The 19,232-nt window shown below is 43.7% G+C and overlaps 1 protein-coding gene across 6 annotated transcripts in view; it reads left to right on the top strand.

Moving 5' to 3' along the window:
* ltbp1 (latent transforming growth factor beta binding protein 1) overlaps positions 1-19,232 on the top strand; it is a 368,337-nt gene that overhangs the window by 199,497 nt on the left and 149,608 nt on the right. For all 6 annotated transcript variants that reach the window (XM_068045343.1, XM_068045346.1, XM_068045345.1 and 3 more), the window contains one exon: positions 18,123-18,248. In XM_068045343.1, coding sequence (XP_067901444.1) covers positions 18,123-18,248 — 126 coding nt within the window. The remainder of the gene's footprint in view (positions 1-18,122; positions 18,249-19,232) is intronic.

Genomic DNA, 19,232 nt, shown 5'->3' on the forward strand with positions numbered 1-19,232 from the left:
TCTGTCCTTCATGTCCTGAATAATTCATTTCTGCAAATATTCCAATTTTGCCAGAGAGAAAAGTGATCTGGTGATGCTGTGAGATTTATTAAAAGCATAACACGCTTTCAGAAATAGGGAAAGGCCATTAAACTGAGGGAGCTGTCTCTTTTGAGCTAAAGCCTCTGCACCATATCCCTCAACTGCTTTTCACCACATTCCTCAATTCCATCCTCCGTAGAAACACACCTAATTCTTTCCTGAATCTATTTAAGCTGTTTCAATGGTCGTACCTGGTAACCTATTCAACAACTCTATTACCCGTTGGATGAAAAAGTTCAACCTGGCTCCCCCTTATTGTGCTAGCTTCGTAATATTTAACTTCTGTTCTCAGTATTTCAACCATTTACTGAGTGAACAACGTGCTGGATTATATGAATCGCAAGATAAGATTTTACCTTTGCTAAATTTTGAATGAATGAATTAAAAGTGGTCATTTTGCTTGGGGTGTAAGTCAATGCTGCACTTCACAGGAAATCTCTCACCAATCCGTGTACAAAGCATCGTTAGAATGGCTTTGGTGTGCATGTGTTATTCGAGAACCCTGAAGACATCATAAGTTCTGTTCTTATTTGTTCACAGCACTTCTCCCTCCCCTACCCCCCAATACTTGGACACACTAAGTAAATTATTCCGTTTTATGTGATTGGTAAATGATCAGCCTTAGGTGAACTTGTGATACACTGTGAAATGTGGCAACTTGAATAAGTTTAGCACTAAAGATAGGACATTCAGAAAGCGATGAGCTACTTATAGAAGTTCTGTGAGGTTCAGGCAAAAATTGTGACTTAATAGGAAACCATACAACATTTGATAGTGTCAATGTCAAATGGTTTACAAGTAAACACTAGGATTATATCATTTTGTCAGAACTAATTTATCGTGATGGATATGATTTCTCACTCCTTTCCCAGTTATTATAGTGAATGCAGGAATGATGCGAATAGTACAGACCTTAAGGGGCTAAAGAAGTGAAGAAACGGTTACTTTTTAAATCTTTTATGAAATCTCATAGTAGCTCTCACTTCATGGGCTTTTAAAAATAGTCCTGTTTACTTTTGAAGCAACTGGGGCATCTTAACTTCCATCATTGTCCCTCTGCAGCTAAACAGGTGAAGGATGTTTAAAGAAACCCAACTCTATAATAGGAAACAGGATTACTAAAGTAATCAAATTAGTTCAGTGGATTTGGTTTCCTATTAAACATCCTCAGCAATGTTTATTTAAAGAATAGATAGAGTTTTACAAAGGTTCCTTCTGTATTTAGGTGTATTGCTGTGTTTGCAAATGGCTCTTGTCTAGTAAAGTTAAAACTTGGGACAGCTGTGATGAGGACATTGTAGGATATAGTAAGAACAGGATTATTGTTGAACATTACATCATTTGCCTCATGAAATATTCCACAGATCACAGAAACAACTGCCTTTTGACGTGTAGACAGCGGGATCCTTTTCTATTTACTACATAAATTGTTGATCTTACACAGCCGATTTCTCACCTTTATGCTGCCCCTTGGCGGCATCATCTGAAAACACAGCGTCAGTTTCCATCTATGCCAACAACACCCAGTTCCATCTCACCACTACTCTCTCCACCCCTCCACTGTCTCTAAATTGTCAGACTGCTTGTCCTACATTCAGTTCTGGATGAGCAGAAATTTCCTCCAGCTAAATATTGGGAAGACCACAGCCGTTGTCTTTGGTCCCCACTTCACAAACTCTGTTCTCTCGCTGCTGACACCATCCTCCCCCTGGCAACTGTCTGAGGCTGAACCAGACCATTCGCAACCTTGGGGTCATACCCTACAGTCAGCCTCTGACTACATATCTGCTCTCGCTAAGACCACTCCTTTCCACTTCTGTGACATAGTCCCTACCTCACCTCACCTGTTGCTGAAACCCTCATTCGTGCCTTTGTTACCTCTAGACTTGACTATTCCAACACACTCCTGACTGGTCTCCCATATTCTACCCTCTGTAAACTTAGGGTCATCCTAAACTCTGCTGCCCTAACTCGCACCAAGTCCTATTCACCCATCACCCCTGTGCTCGCTGAGTGAAGTGAATGTTGAGATGGGGGAGTGGGGTGTGAGGGAATGGTAATTTTATGATTTTGTGCTACTGTTGGAGCTTTTGCATGCTGGCAGACCAAATCAGGAATTCGGATGCATTCCACCAATGATTTTCCGCCCATTTTGGTTGCGAGCTCTTAGGCATTGCTGGCCTGAATCTCCGACCTGCACTGACAGTACATGAAGCTCCCTATGAGTAGCAATGACTCATACCGTTACCTCTGGGTACCTGAGATGGGAAACTTCTCCATTTACCATCCCTTTTCATAATATACATCAAATATTTGTGGAAACGATAAGTAAATAATTAACAAAAATTCAAAATGCAAAACCAGATTCCTTGTTTCAGGCTCCCTGTGTATCAGATTGCTTCTTCCCTATTCTTTTCCTCAGCGTAAAGGCCTGTATTATGGCTGCAGAAATGGTTAGTGACAGCAAGGTCCAAGATAAAATAATAATTTATTGACACTGGGTGGATCAGGCCTGATGGCTGAATGGCCTTCCCTCTCTCTGGACTTTCTGATGTTGTTAGGTCTCCTGTGCCTGCTGATTGTGAATGTCCTGTGTGAAGTTAGTTCGGACCCAGTACCTGAGGGCTCACAACACAAAATTCCCAGTTTGGTTATAATTTCCATTCATAGAAAGATAGAATCATAGAGTTATTTCCAGCACAGAAGGAGGCCATTCGGCCTGTCATGTCCATGCTGGCTCTCAAAGAGCAACTCAGTTAGTCCCACTCCCCCATCCTTTCCTCACAGCCATGAAAATCTTTCCTCTTCTAGTGCTTATCCAATTCCCTTTTGAAAGCCCTAATTGAATCTGGCTTCATCACACTCTCAGGCAGTGCATTCCAGATCCTAACCACTCACTGCGTAAAAGAAGTTGTTCCTCGTTTTGTCATTGGTTCTTTTGCCATTCACTTTAAATCTGTGTCCTCGGGTCTTGACCCTTCTGACAATGGAAACAATCTATTCTGTCCACAGTTCTCATGATTTTGAACACCTCTGTCAAACCTCCTCTGAACCTTATCTTCTCTAAGGAGAACTCTCGATTAACTTCAATGAACAATAAGATCGGATGGGGGTAGAAAACGAGTACGTCATTCCTTGTTTGAAGCCAGGTACAAAGGGCCTGGGTGATGAATTTCCCCCTGTGGCACTGTAACCAACTGGCTCACTTTTCTGACACAATAAGAGCTTCCTCTTTAAGGGAAAATTGCAGCTCCTTTAAGAGCAGCTGCCTCACCAGATTTTCCGCTTTCCCGCCGACTGTGCTACAGTCCAAGCTCTCTGGTCAAGCTCTTCATGTGTCAGTCGCTTACTCAAGTTAGGAGAGGGTTCCCCTGCCAGGAAATACAGCGTGGCTTGCCCCTGAGGTCAGTGTGCACCAGTGCCAGAGGCCAAATTAAGCTCATTCTTGTCATCAGAAATCGTAGCTTATCGCTTCAAGTCTTGATGTGAGCTGAAAGCCAGTGAGGCTGATACCAGAGCTTAGAGGTAATACCTATTGGGTAAGCTTTGAACAGGCTGCGAATCTTTCTTTTAAAAGAGAGAAGACTGCGGGGTGTGCTGATGGAGGTCTTTAAGATTATGAAAAGGTTTGATAGGGTAAACATTGAGATAGTTCCACTCAGGGGGAAGATCAAAACTAGGGGCCATAAATATAAGATAGTCAGTAACAAACCCAATAAAGAATTCAGGAGAAACTTCTTTACCCAGAGAGTGGAGCTCGCTATCACATGGAGTAGTTGAGGTGAATAGTACAGATGCATTTAAAGAGAAGCTGGATAAACACATGAGGGAGAAAAGAATAGGAGGATATGCTGATGGGGTGAGATGAAGAAGGTTGAGAGGAGGCTCATGTGGAGTGTAGACACTGACATGGACCTGTTGGGCCGAATGGCCTGTTTCTGTGCTGTAAATACTTTGTATTCACATATGACCAGAAGCGAGAACAACCAGCCGAGCCAAGTTGACACGAAAAAGACTGCAATCATTTTAAATGATTTGAATGGAGACCATTTTATATCAAATTTTAAAGTTCTGAATTCCAACTTGATGATTATGACTGCAGTGTGGTATGTGGGCAAACCACGAGCTTCCTCATTTTTTTCATTGTAAAATATCCTTTATGCTGTTCAGCATTTTGATGCACTCAGGAGAGCGCACTGCCATGAAATTCTAGCCCTGCGTATGTTTGAGTTGATTTGTGAGGACAACTGACCAGGTGAACGAATAGCTCCAGTCCTCTGGGGTGCTGCAACAGGCTGAATGACCACCGCTCCCCTCACACTTCTAGCAGGAAACGTGAAATAAAAGACACCATTGCCTCCTGTGTGATTACTGTGCTGCTGTGGGCATGCTGCTCCTCAGTACATACGAACATACGAATTAGGAGCAGGAGCAGGAGTAGGCCACTCGGCCCCTTGAGCTTGCTCCATCATTCAATAAGTACGTGGCTGAACTGATTACTCCACATTTCCACCTACCCCCGATAACCTTTCACCCCCTTGTTTATCAAGAATCTATCTACCGCTGCCTTAAAAATATTCAAAGACTCTGCTTCCACTGCCTTCTGAGGAAGAGAATTCAAAAGACTCACAACCCTCTGAGAGAAAAACATTCTCCTCATCTCTGTCTTAAATGGGTGACCCCCTTATTTTTAAATAGACCCCTAGTTCTAGATTCTTCCACAAGGAGAAACATCCTTTCCACATCCACCCTGTCAAGACCCCTCAGGATCTTATATGTTTCAATCAAGTCACCTCTTACCCTTCTAAACTCCAGCAGAGACCAACCTAGCCTGTCCAATCTTTCCTCATAAGACAGCCCGCCTATTCCAGGTATTTGTCTAGTAAACCTTCTCTGTACTGCCTCCAACACATTTACATCCTTCCTTAAATAAGGAGACCAGTGCTGTACACAATACTGCTGATGTGGTCTTGACAATGCCCTGTAACTTCTTTGGCCTCCTTATCTCGAGAGACAATGGATAAGTGCCTGGAGGTGGTCAGTGGTTTGTGAAGCAGCGCCTGGAGTGGTTATAAAGGCCAATTCTAGAGTGACAGGCTCTTCCACAGGTGCTGCAGAGAAATTTGTTTGTCGGGGCTGTTACACAGTTGGCTCTCCCCTTGCGCCTCTGTCTTTTATCTGCCAACTACTAAGTCTCTTCGACTCGCCCTGTATGCCCTGTATAGCTGAAGCATAACCTCCCTACTTTTGTATTCAATTCCCCTTGCGATAAATGATAACATTCTGTTAGCTTTCCTAATTACTTGCTGTACCTGCATACTAACCTTTTGCAATTCATGCTGTCGGACACCCAGATCCCTCTCCAATTTCTCACCATTTAGATAATATGCTTCTTTTTTATTCTTCCTGCCAAAATGGACAATTTCACATTTTCCCACATTATACTCCATTTGCCAGATTTTTGCCCACTCACTTAACCTATCTATATCCCTTTGTAGCCTCCTTACGTCCTCTTCACAACTTACTTTCCTACCTATCTTTGTGTCATCAGCAAATTTAGCAACCATACCTTCGGTCCCTTCATCTAAGTCATTTATATAAATGGTAAAACGTTGAGGCCCCAGCACAGATCCCTGTGGTACACCACTTGTTACATCTTACCAACCAGAAAATGACCCATTTATGCCTACTCTCTGTTTCCTGTTAGCTCGCCAATCTTCTATCCATGCCAATATGTTACCCCCTACGCCATGAGCTTTTATTTTGTGCAATAACCTTTGATGTGGCACCTTATCAAATGCCTTCTGGAAATCTAAGTACAATACATCCACCGGTTCCCCTTTATCTACAGCACATGTTACTTCCTCAAATAACTCCAATAAATTGGTTAAACATGATTTCCCTTTCACAAAACCATGTTGACTCTGCCTGATTATCTTGAATTTTTCTAAGTGCCCTGCTATAACGTCTTTAATAATAGCTTCTAACATTTTCCCTAAGACAGATGTTAAGATAACTGGCCTATAGTTTCCTGCTTTCTGTCTCCCTCCCTTTATGAATAAAGGAGTTACACTCACTATTTTCCAATCTAACGGAACCTTCTCCGAATCTAAGGAATTTTAGAAAATTAAAACTAACGCATCAACTATCTCACTAGCCACTTCTTTCAACACTCTAGGACAAAGTCCATCAGGACCCGGGGACCTGTCAGCCCACAGCTCCAACAATTTGTTCAGTTCCACTTCCCTGGTGATTGTAATTTTCTTGAGTTCCTCCCTCCCTTCCATTTCCTGACTTACAGCTGATTCTGGGGAGATGGTACTTGTATCCTCAATAGTGAAGACTGATGCAAAATACCAGTTCAATTCATCTGCCATCTCCTTATTATCCATTATTAATTCCCCAGACTCACTTTTTATAGGACCAACGCTCACTTTGTTAACTTTTCTTTTTTAAATATCTGTAGAAACTCTTACTACCTGTCTTCATATTTCTAGCTAGCTTTCTCACGTACTCTAATTTTACCTTCCTTATCAATCTTTTAGTCATTCTTTGCTGTTTTTTATATTCTGTCCAATCTTCTGACCTGCCTCCCATCTTTGCACAATTATAGGCTTTTTCTTTAAGTCTGATACTATCTTTAACTGTTTTAGTGAACCACGCATGGCAGGTCCCACCCTTGGAATTTTTCTTTCTCATTGAAATGTATCTATTCTGTGTATTCTGAAATATCCCCTTAAATGTCTGCCACTGCATCTCTATTGACCTATCCTTTAACCTAATTTGCCAGTTCACTTTAGCTAGCTCTGCTTTCATGCCCTCATAATTGCCCTTATTGCAGTTTAAAGTACTATTCTTGGACCCACTCTTCTCTCCCTCAAACTGAATGAAAAATTCAATCATATTATGATTGCTGCTACCTAGGGGCACCTTAACTATGAGATCATTAATTAATCCTATCTCATTGCACAATACCAGGTCTAGTATAGCCTGCTCTCTGGTTGGCTCCAGAATGTACTGTTCCAAGAAATTATCCTGAAAACATTCTATGTATTCCTTATCTAGGCTACCATTGCCCATCTGATTTTTCCAGTCTATATGTAGGTTAAAATCCCCCATACTTATCGCTGTACCATTCTGACAAGCTGCCATTATTTCTTCCTTTATACCCCATCCTACAGTGTGGTTAGTGTTAGGTGGCCTGTACACCACTCCCACAGTGACTTCTTGCCTTTATGATTTCTCATCTCTACCCAAACTGCTTCTACATCCTGGTATCCTGAACTTAGGTCATCTCTCTCTATTGCGCTAATACCATCATTAATTAACAGAGCTACACCTCCACCTTTTCCTAGCTTTCTGTCCTTCCTAAATGCCATCTGTACCCTTCAATATTCAGGTCCAAATCTATGTCGTCCTGCAGCCATGTCTCTGTAATGGCTATCAGATCGTACTTATTTATTTCTATTTGTGCTCTCAGTTCATCTGTTTTGTTTCGAATGCTACGTGCATTCAGATACAGAGCCTTTAGTTTCGTCCTTTATTATTTTTGTAACCTCTAGCCTTATCTGTTGATTTACTCTTAGATTTGTATGCTCTGTTCCTTCCTGTCACAGTCTGTTTATCATTTCCCATAGTAATACCTTTCTCTCTTGCCTTGTCTCTACTCCTTGATTTACCATATCTTCCCAAATTTGATCTCTTGCCCTCACTATTCAGTTTAAAACCCTCTCTACTTCCCTGGCTATGCAGCTCACTAGAGCACCAGCCCCAGCACGGTTCAGGTGTCGACCGTCCCAACGGTACAGCCACCACTTTCCGCAGTGCTGGTGCCAGTGCCCCACGAACCAGAACCCACTTCTACCACACCAGTCTTTGAGCCATGCATTAATATCTCTAATCTTATTTGCCCTATGCCAATTTGCACGTGGCTCAGGTAATAATCCAGAGATTTTACCTTTGAGATTCTGCTTCTTAATTTGGTGCCTAGTTCCTCATACTGACTATGCAGAACCTCTTTCCTTGTCTTGTCTATGTCGTTGGTACCTACATGGACCACGATGACTGGATCCTCCCCCTTCCACTGTAAATTCCTCTCCAGCCCTGAGCAGATATCCCGAACCCTGCCACCGGGCAGGCACACAGCCATCTGGACTCTTGCTCTTTTGCTGCAGAGAACAGTGTTGATCCCCCTAACTATACTGTCCCCTACTACCACTACTATTACCATTACTACCATTCCTTTATTCTCCCTCCACTTGAATGACTTCCTGTACCATGGTGCCATGGTCAGATTGCTCATCCACCCTACAGCCCTCGCTCTTATCCAAATAAGCTGAAACACCCTCAGACCTCTGGATCGCCTTACCTGCCTCAGCTGCAGCCACACTCTCCTGTCCCTGACCACTGACCAAATCAGAAGACCCTATCCTAAGGGGTGTGACCCCTTACCAACAATGGCACTGACAACCAATTGAATAAATTAATGAGGTTTATGAGCAGCAGGAGAAATGGAGGCTATGCCTGATCCCACCTGTTATAACATACTTGTGCTCGTGCAGCCCCGGTGTCATTCTGTTTAAGAGCACACTGGCCCAAATTCACCACCAGGCCTGGTGACATATTGGGCAATTCACAAACAGTCGCCCACCCTAAATCTGAAATTTCAGTGCTATAGTGTGGAATGTAATCTTCAATTTAACGTGTAGAGCCAGTATGGACTAAATGGGCTGAATGGCCTCCTTCTATGCTGACTCTATAAATACACCACAGGTGCTAGTGGGAGGAGGTAGGTGATCCACAGACCTGATGCAAGACCTTGATAATCTGCTTGCAGTGTTGCTCTTTGTGGGTTATCAGGTGCTGTTATAACATAGGCTATTGTGTTTATTTTTGGAAAAGCTTCCTACTCCATACATGAACCAAAGTGGAAAGGAACAGTTTACAAACTACTTGCAATTGGTGTCCTTCACTTGTGGGTTATTTGCAGTGTCAGATACCTGATTAAAAATAATCCTTATTGTGTCACAGCTGGACATAGCAAGGTCTGTCTAAGTCTGAGGGAGTACGGAACTGATCGTACTCTCTGCTGCATTTGTTACACAATAAGCATATTCACCAAGGACTGATCCAACGTTACCCATGAAACTGAGACCACTCAATCCAGCTCCAGCAGCATTTTGGCCCTGGTCTCTGCTTGAATGTTATTTTCGTAGATGCATATCAGGAGAAATAATATTCTTAACAGTACAGTTACCCAGTGAGCATGTACTGTAAATATTTGTTCTGGAGTTGGTCAGATGAAACTAAAAATATATTTGTGTTTCGCAAATTAGCACCGCATCAAAATCACTCGCGGTGATGTAACGAAGGGCGAGAAAGACTAATGGGGAACTTAGCTTTGTTTTACTTGGCTGGTACCACTCCCAGTTGTAAGAGCATGTCAGTTTTAGTATTGGATGATTTGTATGAATGGTGCAGGCTAGTGTTCCTGCTGGAGCAATGGACACCGGTTTCACTTAGTGCAGTTTTGCTTTTACTTTTTGTGGCGACTATTTTATACTTTCTCGAATTCAGTCTCTTCAGGCCAAGGCAGTTGAAACTGGTACACATGGCACAACCATGGAAATGCCAAGCTCCCAAAAGCAATCTTCTGGCGGGGAGGAGCTGGAAGTTAAAGAAAATTTCAGAGACATCCACAATTTTTTCTCACCACACCTATTCCCATAGAAACCACAGTACAGCAATAGCCATGCTTCAGCTAGGTGTTCTGACATTTCCTGCTTTGTGAACTCCCAGCTGAGAGTGTGTGAGGTCCACTGATGCTGCCTTTTAACTGATAGCCAGGTGCTGTGACCCTGGATGACTTATTTCTTTTTAGCATTTTTGCTACATGGTGAGGTGTTTGACCTCCAATTGGTGCCTTCCCTTATGAAAACCAAAGTGCAAGACACAACATGTGCGGAGGATAATTTTTGGCGCACATATTTTGGAGGGAGTGTGGAATTTCTTAGCCGCAATATCGATCATCGGAATCAGATGGGAACATCCTGAACAGATTCAAATGAGTAGTGGCTGCCCTTATGGGTGCAGGAATGCCATTTTGCAACCTTTGACCTCCCATTTCCTCTTCCTGCCCACAGACAATGAACAGTAGAACTTCTCAGCTCAGATGGGATTTAAAAGGCAAGCAGCTCTTCTCAGAAATGATTTTCTGCTTTCTTGCAAGTCTCATTTTTAATTATATCGCCTATGTCAGTGAAAGGGATGGAAGTAGAAGATTTCTCAGCTTGAAATTTATTCAGGAGCTAAATGTTTATCACCATGGGATTTATTCTTGGACAAACACAGGAATGTTTCCCCCTGGTTGGAGAGTCTAGAACTGGGGGCTGAATTTTGTTCTGCCCTTGAAGGCAGGCAAGGAGGTGGGCACAGGGGCAAACAAAATGGCAGGGGGCGCTGTTCCCAACATTGCCCCAGCTTCCTGCCATTTTGTCCGGGACAGGAAAGGCCAAGGACGGCCTTCCCGACCCAGGCCAATTGAGGCCCTTAAGTGGCCACCTCCCACCTCCACCTCAATTTTGTTGAAGGCGGAGGGGCCTGCTGCCGTGGGGAGAGGTCACCAGGTAAAGCCTGGTGGTCTCCTAGTAGAGTCAGGGGGTACCTCCTTTTGAAGGCAATCCAGGGCCCATGGAGGTTCCCGCCAGTGGCGATTGCAATTGGCTGGCAGCTCTGGAGGCGGGAGTTTGTCCCTTAAAGGGATGCCATCCCCGATATGGGCAATTACTTGCCTGCCCATTGTCAATTGGCTTTGGGGTTCTGACAGAGGGCGGAGGTGCGGTTTCCCCAAACCCTCTGGCCCACCGCCGGGAATCCCATCGCCGTAATACAGTGCAGCCCTAGGTGTCACAGGATAAAGGGTCAGCTATTAAGGGCTGTGATGAGGAGAAATTTCTTCATTCAGAGGGTTGTGAATCTTTGGAGTTCTCTACCCCAGAGCACTGTGGGTGCTCAGTTGATGCGTATATTCATAACAGAGGACACTACGGGAATCAAGGGATATGGGAAGCAGGCAGGAAAGTGGAGTTGATGTAGCAGGTCAGCCATCGTCATATTGAATGACGAAGCAGGCTCGAGGAGCTGTGTGGGCCTGCTCCTGCTCTTAGTTCTTATGTCTTTATTTTCTTATTTAGCCTACAAGACATGGCGAATAGAGAGGGCTAATAGCAAGCTTGCAGGTTGATTACCAGTACCTAGGAAAAATTGTTTGCGTACCCCTTTGTTCCCTCGTCACCACCCCCCCACCCCACCCCACAGAATGTACAGGCCAAGAAGAACATTCCTAGACTAAAATGCTACCAACCATTTCTGCAGATGATCTCTAAACCATCTTAAAATGACTGTGGGAACCTACCTTTCCAGGGGCTGCATCAGCAGCGAGGCAGGTGCCAAACTTTGCCCTTTGCCGTAAAGGCCCACCATTGCAGCAAAGGGCTTGTACCTACAGGAATATTAGTCAGCTGTGGACTGGAACTTGGAAGCACAGGGCAGTACTGACCAGTGAATGGTGCCTTGGTGTGGCATTAAGGGTAACCCTCTTCACAAGCAGCATCACCTTGACTTCAGCCATCAAACAGGAGGCTGGGTGATGGGCTACACTCTGCTGACTCATGCTAACTCCTGCTACTTAATTCTCTGTTGATGAGTTGAAATGCCTTTATGACTATCCAAACGTTTTCTGATTTTTGCCTCTCTATTGTGACACTCCTTTTATTTTCTCCTTACCGTGTTAAATCTTTGCAATTTTCACCCCCTGCCACTAGTGTCCTCCCTAGACATGGCCGGGGGAACAATTGGATCCCATTTTTCAGGCATAAAAATGGGGGCAAACATGAACTATTTTGTGGGGCTAAGTCCCCTGCCTCATGGATGCTTCAAATATCTCAGACATGGCATTGCTTTAGATTCAGATGCCCTGGTGGTTTTCTTAAACAGATGTTGGGCTCCTTGCATATGTTAATGAGTGTTAATGCCTGTTTAAGGACCCAGCTCTGAAATTGGTCAAAAACCAGGCAGAGCTTGCACTGGTCGATGTCTGACTACTTTTTTAGGCACTACAATAGCCAAACCATCAGTCCTTATTTGGATCCTCCTGCGGATCGCTGCATTGATACACCTTGAGCTTGCTGGTTCCGAGGTAATAAGGCCTGAGGACCAATTTTGGGAGGTTCTCGGGCCAACCTGTTCAGGCACACATTGCAGTCGTCCTGCCTGTTCCACTCTCACAGGTTGGGTGCTAACCAATTTTCCCTCCCTCCCCACACCGTCCCCCCCACCCCACCACCATTCTGCCTGAAATTGTATGCAAATGAGTTTTCACCAGAAAATTGAGTGCTACCTGCACTTATGATTCATTCAGCTATTAAAGTGCGTACCAAGCTAGAATTGACTTATACCTGATGACAGGAAATGGCCAGGAATCTGCCAGAATGCTCCAGGGTTGGTACAGGGCCAAGCAAGGAAGCACTGAAAGCTGATCCCACCACCGTTCTGTCTGGACTCTCATTGCGAAGGAAAATCTCGGGAAGGGGAATACCCAGCAGAAACAGTGGTGTAAACGGAATACGCAATAACTTGTAAATGGGAATTGACCAAAATTGGAAAAAAGATCGTTTTACAAGAATACCGGAAATGGGAGTCAGTGGATAGCTCTTTCAGAGAGCCAGCATAGGCTTGATGGGCTGAAAGGCCTCTTTCTATACTGCAGAATTTGACAATATATGTGACCGTAGATGATGAGTGCTGTTTCACAGTGGGGAACATCACTGCTGAGCCTCACCTTGTCTTTGCCTATTGCCCGCGCACATCAAGACTCTCAGGATAGCAAGCAGGAGTGGGACGTTTGACTGATTTTTTCCCCCTCAATTATCCAAGAGTAATGGGGCCGATGGGGCTTCCTACTGCAATCTGGATGAGATCAGCTAACTCAGCATAGGCCAGGAATGTGACTTAGGCCCTTCTGATCTGCATGGTCACTGCCTGTGCTAATTGAGCCCTGGGAAGCATCTACACCTTTCCATTAAATTGCTGCCCTCTTACTGATAGCAGTGTAGCACACTAACTGAAGTAATTGAAACAGGTATTACATAGGATTACACAGAATGTACGGCATAGAAACAGGCCATTCGGTCCAACTGGTCCATGCCAGTATTTTTGCTTCATACAAGCTTCCTCCAACCCCACTTCATCTATCATTATTAGCCCATGCTTCTATTCATTTCTCTTTCATCTGCTTATGGAGCTTTCCTCCTAAATGCATCTATGGTGTACATGTTTAATTTATGTTGTTTCCATAATTTTTTTAAATTATTGCTTCAAAAGCAAAACCAGGACTTGAGATAAATACAAAGGGGTGAGGCCCAAGAACCTTTCTGAGTAACTTTCTGATAGCTGGCAACTTTGACTGCTGGCAATAGACGTCAAAAAATTGTGGATGCGCTGCCTGTGATTCTCTGTTGATGAATGTACCGATCGTGACTGAGGTTTCCAATACCGCCAGCATGTAATTGGAAAATTGGCCCCAAAGTGACTTAGTAGGCAATTACAATTCCCTACGTATCCAAACATTTCCTGATCTCTTTTTTTTTAATCTGAAGAGGTAATTCTCAGAAGTGTACCTTACTCCAGAATGCCCAAGCTCTGCCAGAACCGGATCCAGATGTTTTTGTCCTGCTCATTTATATAGGGATCCTACTGTCAGTGCATCTCTTGAATGTCCATTATGCGATGTATGAAAACAGCCCAGGATTTTCCCTCTGTTCTTCCACCCGCCTTCTGTTTCTGTCGCTTCTTAACGACACAGTCAGGATTGGGAGGGCACCATGTCAAGGAATACACTCACTCAAGTTTTCTAAATATCGTAGCATGTTCACAACACATGCTGAAGTTACCCAGTTATTTATAGAGAAGTGTCAAACATTTGTGCAACCATTAATGCAGTCTTTTGAAATGGGAAAGAGTGAAGAAATTTGATCCGAAATCATTATTGGCTGCAATAGTTTTGATTTTTATGTGATTTATTGCAAACAATAAACTACATTAACGTGAACAGGAATGTCTGTATTTGTGAAACATTGGTATGGAACTGGATTTTATCAGAGATCTTTAATTGGCTTCACTGTACAAGGTAAATAGTGATGTGAAATGAATTGCGTTAAATATTTAGAGGTGTGTGTCGACATTATGGAGTTATAGTGCACATTTATTTTACTTGGCTTTATTATAAACAAGCAATTTTTCTTGCTTTTTAATTGGTCTGCACACAACAACTTACATTTATATAGCACATTTAATGTAATAAAACATCCCAAGGTGCTTCATAGGGGTATTATAAAACAGAATACGACACCGAGCCACATAAGGTGATATTAGGTTGACGACCAAAAGCTTGGTCACAGAGGTAGGTTTTAAGGAGTGTCTTCAAGGAGGAAAGAAAGGTGGAAAGACAGAGAGGTGTGGGGAAGAGTTTCCAGAGCTTGGGGCCGAGGCAACTGAAGGCACGACTACCAATGGTGGAGCGAAGCGATTAAAATCAGGGATACACAAGAGACCAGAATTAGAGGAGCACAGATATCTTGGAGGCTTGGGGGCTGGAGGAGATTACAGAGGTAGGGAGGGGCAAGGCCATGGAGGAATTTGAAAACAAAGATGAGAATTTTAAAATCAAGACATTGCTTGAGAAGGAGTCAGTGTAGGTCAGTGAGCCCAGGGGTGATACAGGAACGGGACTTGATGTGAGTTAAGACACAGACAGCAGAGTTTTGGATGACCTCAAGTTTACGGAGGGTAGAATTTGGGAGACCAGCCAGGAGAGGGTTGGAATAGTCAAGTGTAGAGGTAATGAAGTCATGGATGAGGGTTTCAGCAGCAGATGATTTATATAATTATTTTGTGTTCATCTAAATCAGATTAATCAAGAAATCAGGTGGTTCTGCTTTTGATTATGACGCACCTTTCAGCGTACACAATGCAAGTCCATCAGTGCCTACTTTCCTGCACAGTTCCAGGTCAACAACGTCCCCTAGTGTTGATTCATAGCAAAGTGGTGAGAATGTCATTTTCATCATCCCATCAACACAAGGGTGGGGAAGGAATAATGCTAATAATATTGAGTGTGTTTAGATATCTTGCAGGAATAGTCTTGGGTAAAGCCCTTATAACAGTCTGACCTTGGAGCATTGATCTGATAACAGTGACTTTGTGAATGGGAAGAGTAGACTGTGATTCGCCATTCATAAATTCGCCAGAGTAGACCATACTGATGCATGCTCACTGCCTTGAACCAGCAACAAGAATGACACCGAGGAACCGAGAAGTATCTGGCATTTAAGATTGCGGGGGAGTGCAGTTGACAAGAAACTTCCCTTTTCCTTTTAAGTGTTTGATTTATTGTAGTAAACCATAACAATGATTGCTGCAATGGAACATTTTCCCAGAGCTGCAGTTGAGCTTCATTGGCAGTGTCTTCAGTCCATCTGATGGAAGTCAAGGAGTTCAAAGTGAAGGAGCACTTCACTGGGTGAACTTGCACATGATGTGGAGGATAATAAACATTCCAGCCGCTGCATGAATCGTAACATGCAGCAGGGAGTCCTGGCCCAGATTCCTCCAGTAAATCTTCTTGTAAACCCATAAAACTGTGGGCCCCACATCTGCCATGAAAATTAAACACGTCACCTCATGGGGCTATCATGGTTAAACTCAGCATCTTCAAAAAACAAGCAGGTTGAATTCTGTAACTATGGGATGATATTGTAGAACATGGAGGAAGGTTGTTGCCTTGCTCATTTCAGAATCTTAGGAAGGTTTGGTTCCTGGGACAAGGTGACTGTGGAGTCCGTGCTGCCACGCCATCATGTTGGATAAACTGGAAACGTGGACAACCGACAGCAGGTACCTCAAAGCACTAGAGCAGTACCACCAGAGGTGCTTCTGCAAGATCCTCCAAATCCAGTGGCAGGAAAGACAGTCCAACAGCAGTGTCCTCTCCCAAGCCAACCTGTCCAGCATCGGGGCGCTAATCACCTAAAACCAGCTCTGCTGGGCAGGCCATGTCATTCGCATGCCTGACACCAGCCTCCTGAAGCAGCTGTTCTACTCAGAACTTGGTCGTGGCAGGAGACTCCCAGGAGGGCAATGGAAATGCTTTAGAGATGTCCTCAAAGCATCCCTGAAGAGATCAAGCATCCCCGGCGACTCGTGGGAGTCTCTGGCTCGTGACCATCCTAGATGGAGGAAGCTCATTCGGGAAGGTATCGTACACCTCGAGAGACTTTGTTGAGAACATGCGGAGGCAAAATCGAGGTGTTATCTACCTGACCCTTCAAGCACCACCTGCCCCTCATGTGGCAGCGCTTACAGATCGCATATTGGACTTACCAGCCATCACGGAACCCATCGGACTGGAGTGGAAGCAAGTCATCCTCGATCCCAAGGGACTGCCCAAGAAAAAGGATAAACTTCCACTTCTATGGAGCATTTCCAACAGCTTTTGTTTCAGTTAAAACCAAGATTAAATTGATACATTTGCAGCATGATGCAGTTGAGAATTTCCCACTCTTCCACAAACTAACAAATGTATAAGATACTTTGGTCCATTTGATGGTGCAGGGTGTAAAAATGGGCAATTAGGCAGAGTAGTTATAGAGAAACTGTTCCCATTGGCAGAAGAGTTAAGAACCAGAGGACAATGATTTAAGGTGAATGGCAAAAGAAGAAAAGGTTAATATGCAGTGAGTGCTTATGATCTAGAATGCACTGCCTGAAAGGGTGTTGGAGGCAGATTCAATCATAACTTTCAAAAGGAAATTCAGTAAACACCTGAAGGGAAAATATTTGCAGGACTAGAGGGAAAGGGCAGAGGAGTGTGAATAACTAAATTGTTTTTGCAGAGAGCTGGCAGGGGCTCGATGGGCTGAATGGCCTCCTTCTGTGCTGTAACCATTCTATGATTCACTACCACCTGTTTCATACCCCAACCAAAGTTTATCACTGCTAACACTGTCCCTTTAATCATCCCTAGCAAACTTATTTTGAGTTGAGTTCATTTCTTAAATAGTTTTTACCAGGATGTAGATTGATGTTTGTATAGTAGGGAAGGCAGTGGTGTAGTGGTAATGTCATGTCTAGAGGTCCAGGCTACTGCACGGCAGATGGTGAAATTTGAATTCAATTAATAATTCTGAATTAAAAAGCTAGTCTAATGGTGACCATGAAACCATTGTTGATTGTTGTAAAAACCCATCTGGTTCACTAATGTCCTTTAGGGAAGGAAATCTGCTGTCCTTACCTGGTCTGGGCTACCTGTGACTCCAGATCCACAGCAATGTGGTTGATTCTTAAATGCCCTCTGCAATGGCCTAGCAAGCCACTCAGTTCAAAGGTAATTAGGGATGGACAATAAATGCTGGCCTAGCCAGTGACGCTCATATCCCATGAACAAATAAAGAAAGTAAAAGGTGGTAGGTGTTTTATGATTATGATTAGATTAGAGATACAGCACTGAAACAGGCCCTTCGGCCCACCGGGTCTGTGCCGAACATCAACCACCCATTTATACTAATCCTACACTAATCCCATATTCCTACCAAACATCCCCACCTGTCCCTATATTTCCCTACCACCTACCTATACTAGTGACAATTTATAATGGCCAATTTACCTATCAACCTGCAAGTCTTTTGGCTTGTGGGAGGAAACCGGAGCACCCGGAGAAAACCCACGCAGACACAGGGAGAACTTGCAAACTCCACACAGGCAGTACCCGGAATCGAACCCGGGTCCCTGGAGCTGTGAGGCTGCGGTGCTAACCACTGCGCCACAGTGCCATCCTTTATGATGATAAAGGCACTATATAAATGCAAAAAAAGGCCTTACAATAGCAAGGTATCTCATAGTTTCAGCCACAGCTTTGTGGTACAATAAACTAACGCGACTTCAACATTTTTACAGATTTACCAAAATATGTAATGTTTGGTTTTCAGAAATCGATGAGTGCTCGGTTAATCCTAGAATCTGTGGACCTGGTCAGTGCATCAATCTACCAGAGGGATACACGTGTAACTGCAATCCTGGATATCAGCTAAACATATTGAGAACCGGGTGTATCGGTAAGAATCCACAGCTAGATTTTCCTCTTTCGATGTAATTATACCAAAGTGGCTATTGGCAGGTTTTAGACTGAAATGGAAATGTGTTGTCTGCACACCATTTTCTGTGGTCAACTCATCAAGGTGCAGATTCAGACAGGTGCAGGGGGAGTCAGAAGACTACATGCAAGCGAAATTTAAAGAGATGGCGACAATTAATGGGGAATTTCACAATAGTGTAGCAAACATTTCAAAGCCTTTGGTGAGCCTTAAAAGCCAACTCAACCCATGATCATTAATAAAAACAGAAAGTGCTGGAGATACTCAGCAGGTCTGGCAGCCACTGTGGAGAGAGAAACCAAGTTGACGTTTTGAGTCGGATATCACTCTTCTTCAGAACCCTTTTATTCAACCCATTATCAATCTGTGCCCAGAATAAAGGTCAAAGGGCTAGGGACATAGACAGGCAGCAATGAAGGAAAAGGAAATCCAAGGTTGAGACACGACTTTGCAGATAAATAACACTTCAGCCCAACACAGATGCTGGTTGAAGTGGTTGCATGGACAGTGGTCTTCTGTGCTATCTTCTAGCACCATTCCCATTGGTCAGCACTGTATCATTCCTATTAAGAGGTAGAACCACAGGCCACAGCTGATTATTACCAACACCAGCCGTGCCAAACTTAGCTGTTTGGTGGTTGCAGGTGTCCTTGCAGCAGGTGGCATAGCTGTGCCTCTATGTCTCTGCCGACCTATGGTCATTGCTAGGTAGGTGTGCCAGGGCCTGTAGAAATGGTTGGTGGCATCTTGCATCTGACAAATGAAGTTGTGCTAGTTGTTAATCAACTGGCGTTCATTCAATGCCACTGAATAGCTGATATACTTTGGGATATTTTGAGGAAACATCCAACATTATGGTTAATCAGAAAGGAAAGAAAGACTTGCAATTATATAGCACCTTTCACTGCCTCGTGATGTCCCAAAGCACTTTACAGGCAGTTGAAG

Source organism: Heterodontus francisci, chromosome 13, assembly GCF_036365525.1.
Source record: "Heterodontus francisci isolate sHetFra1 chromosome 13, sHetFra1.hap1, whole genome shotgun sequence".
Taxonomy (NCBI): domain Eukaryota; kingdom Metazoa; phylum Chordata; class Chondrichthyes; order Heterodontiformes; family Heterodontidae; genus Heterodontus; species Heterodontus francisci.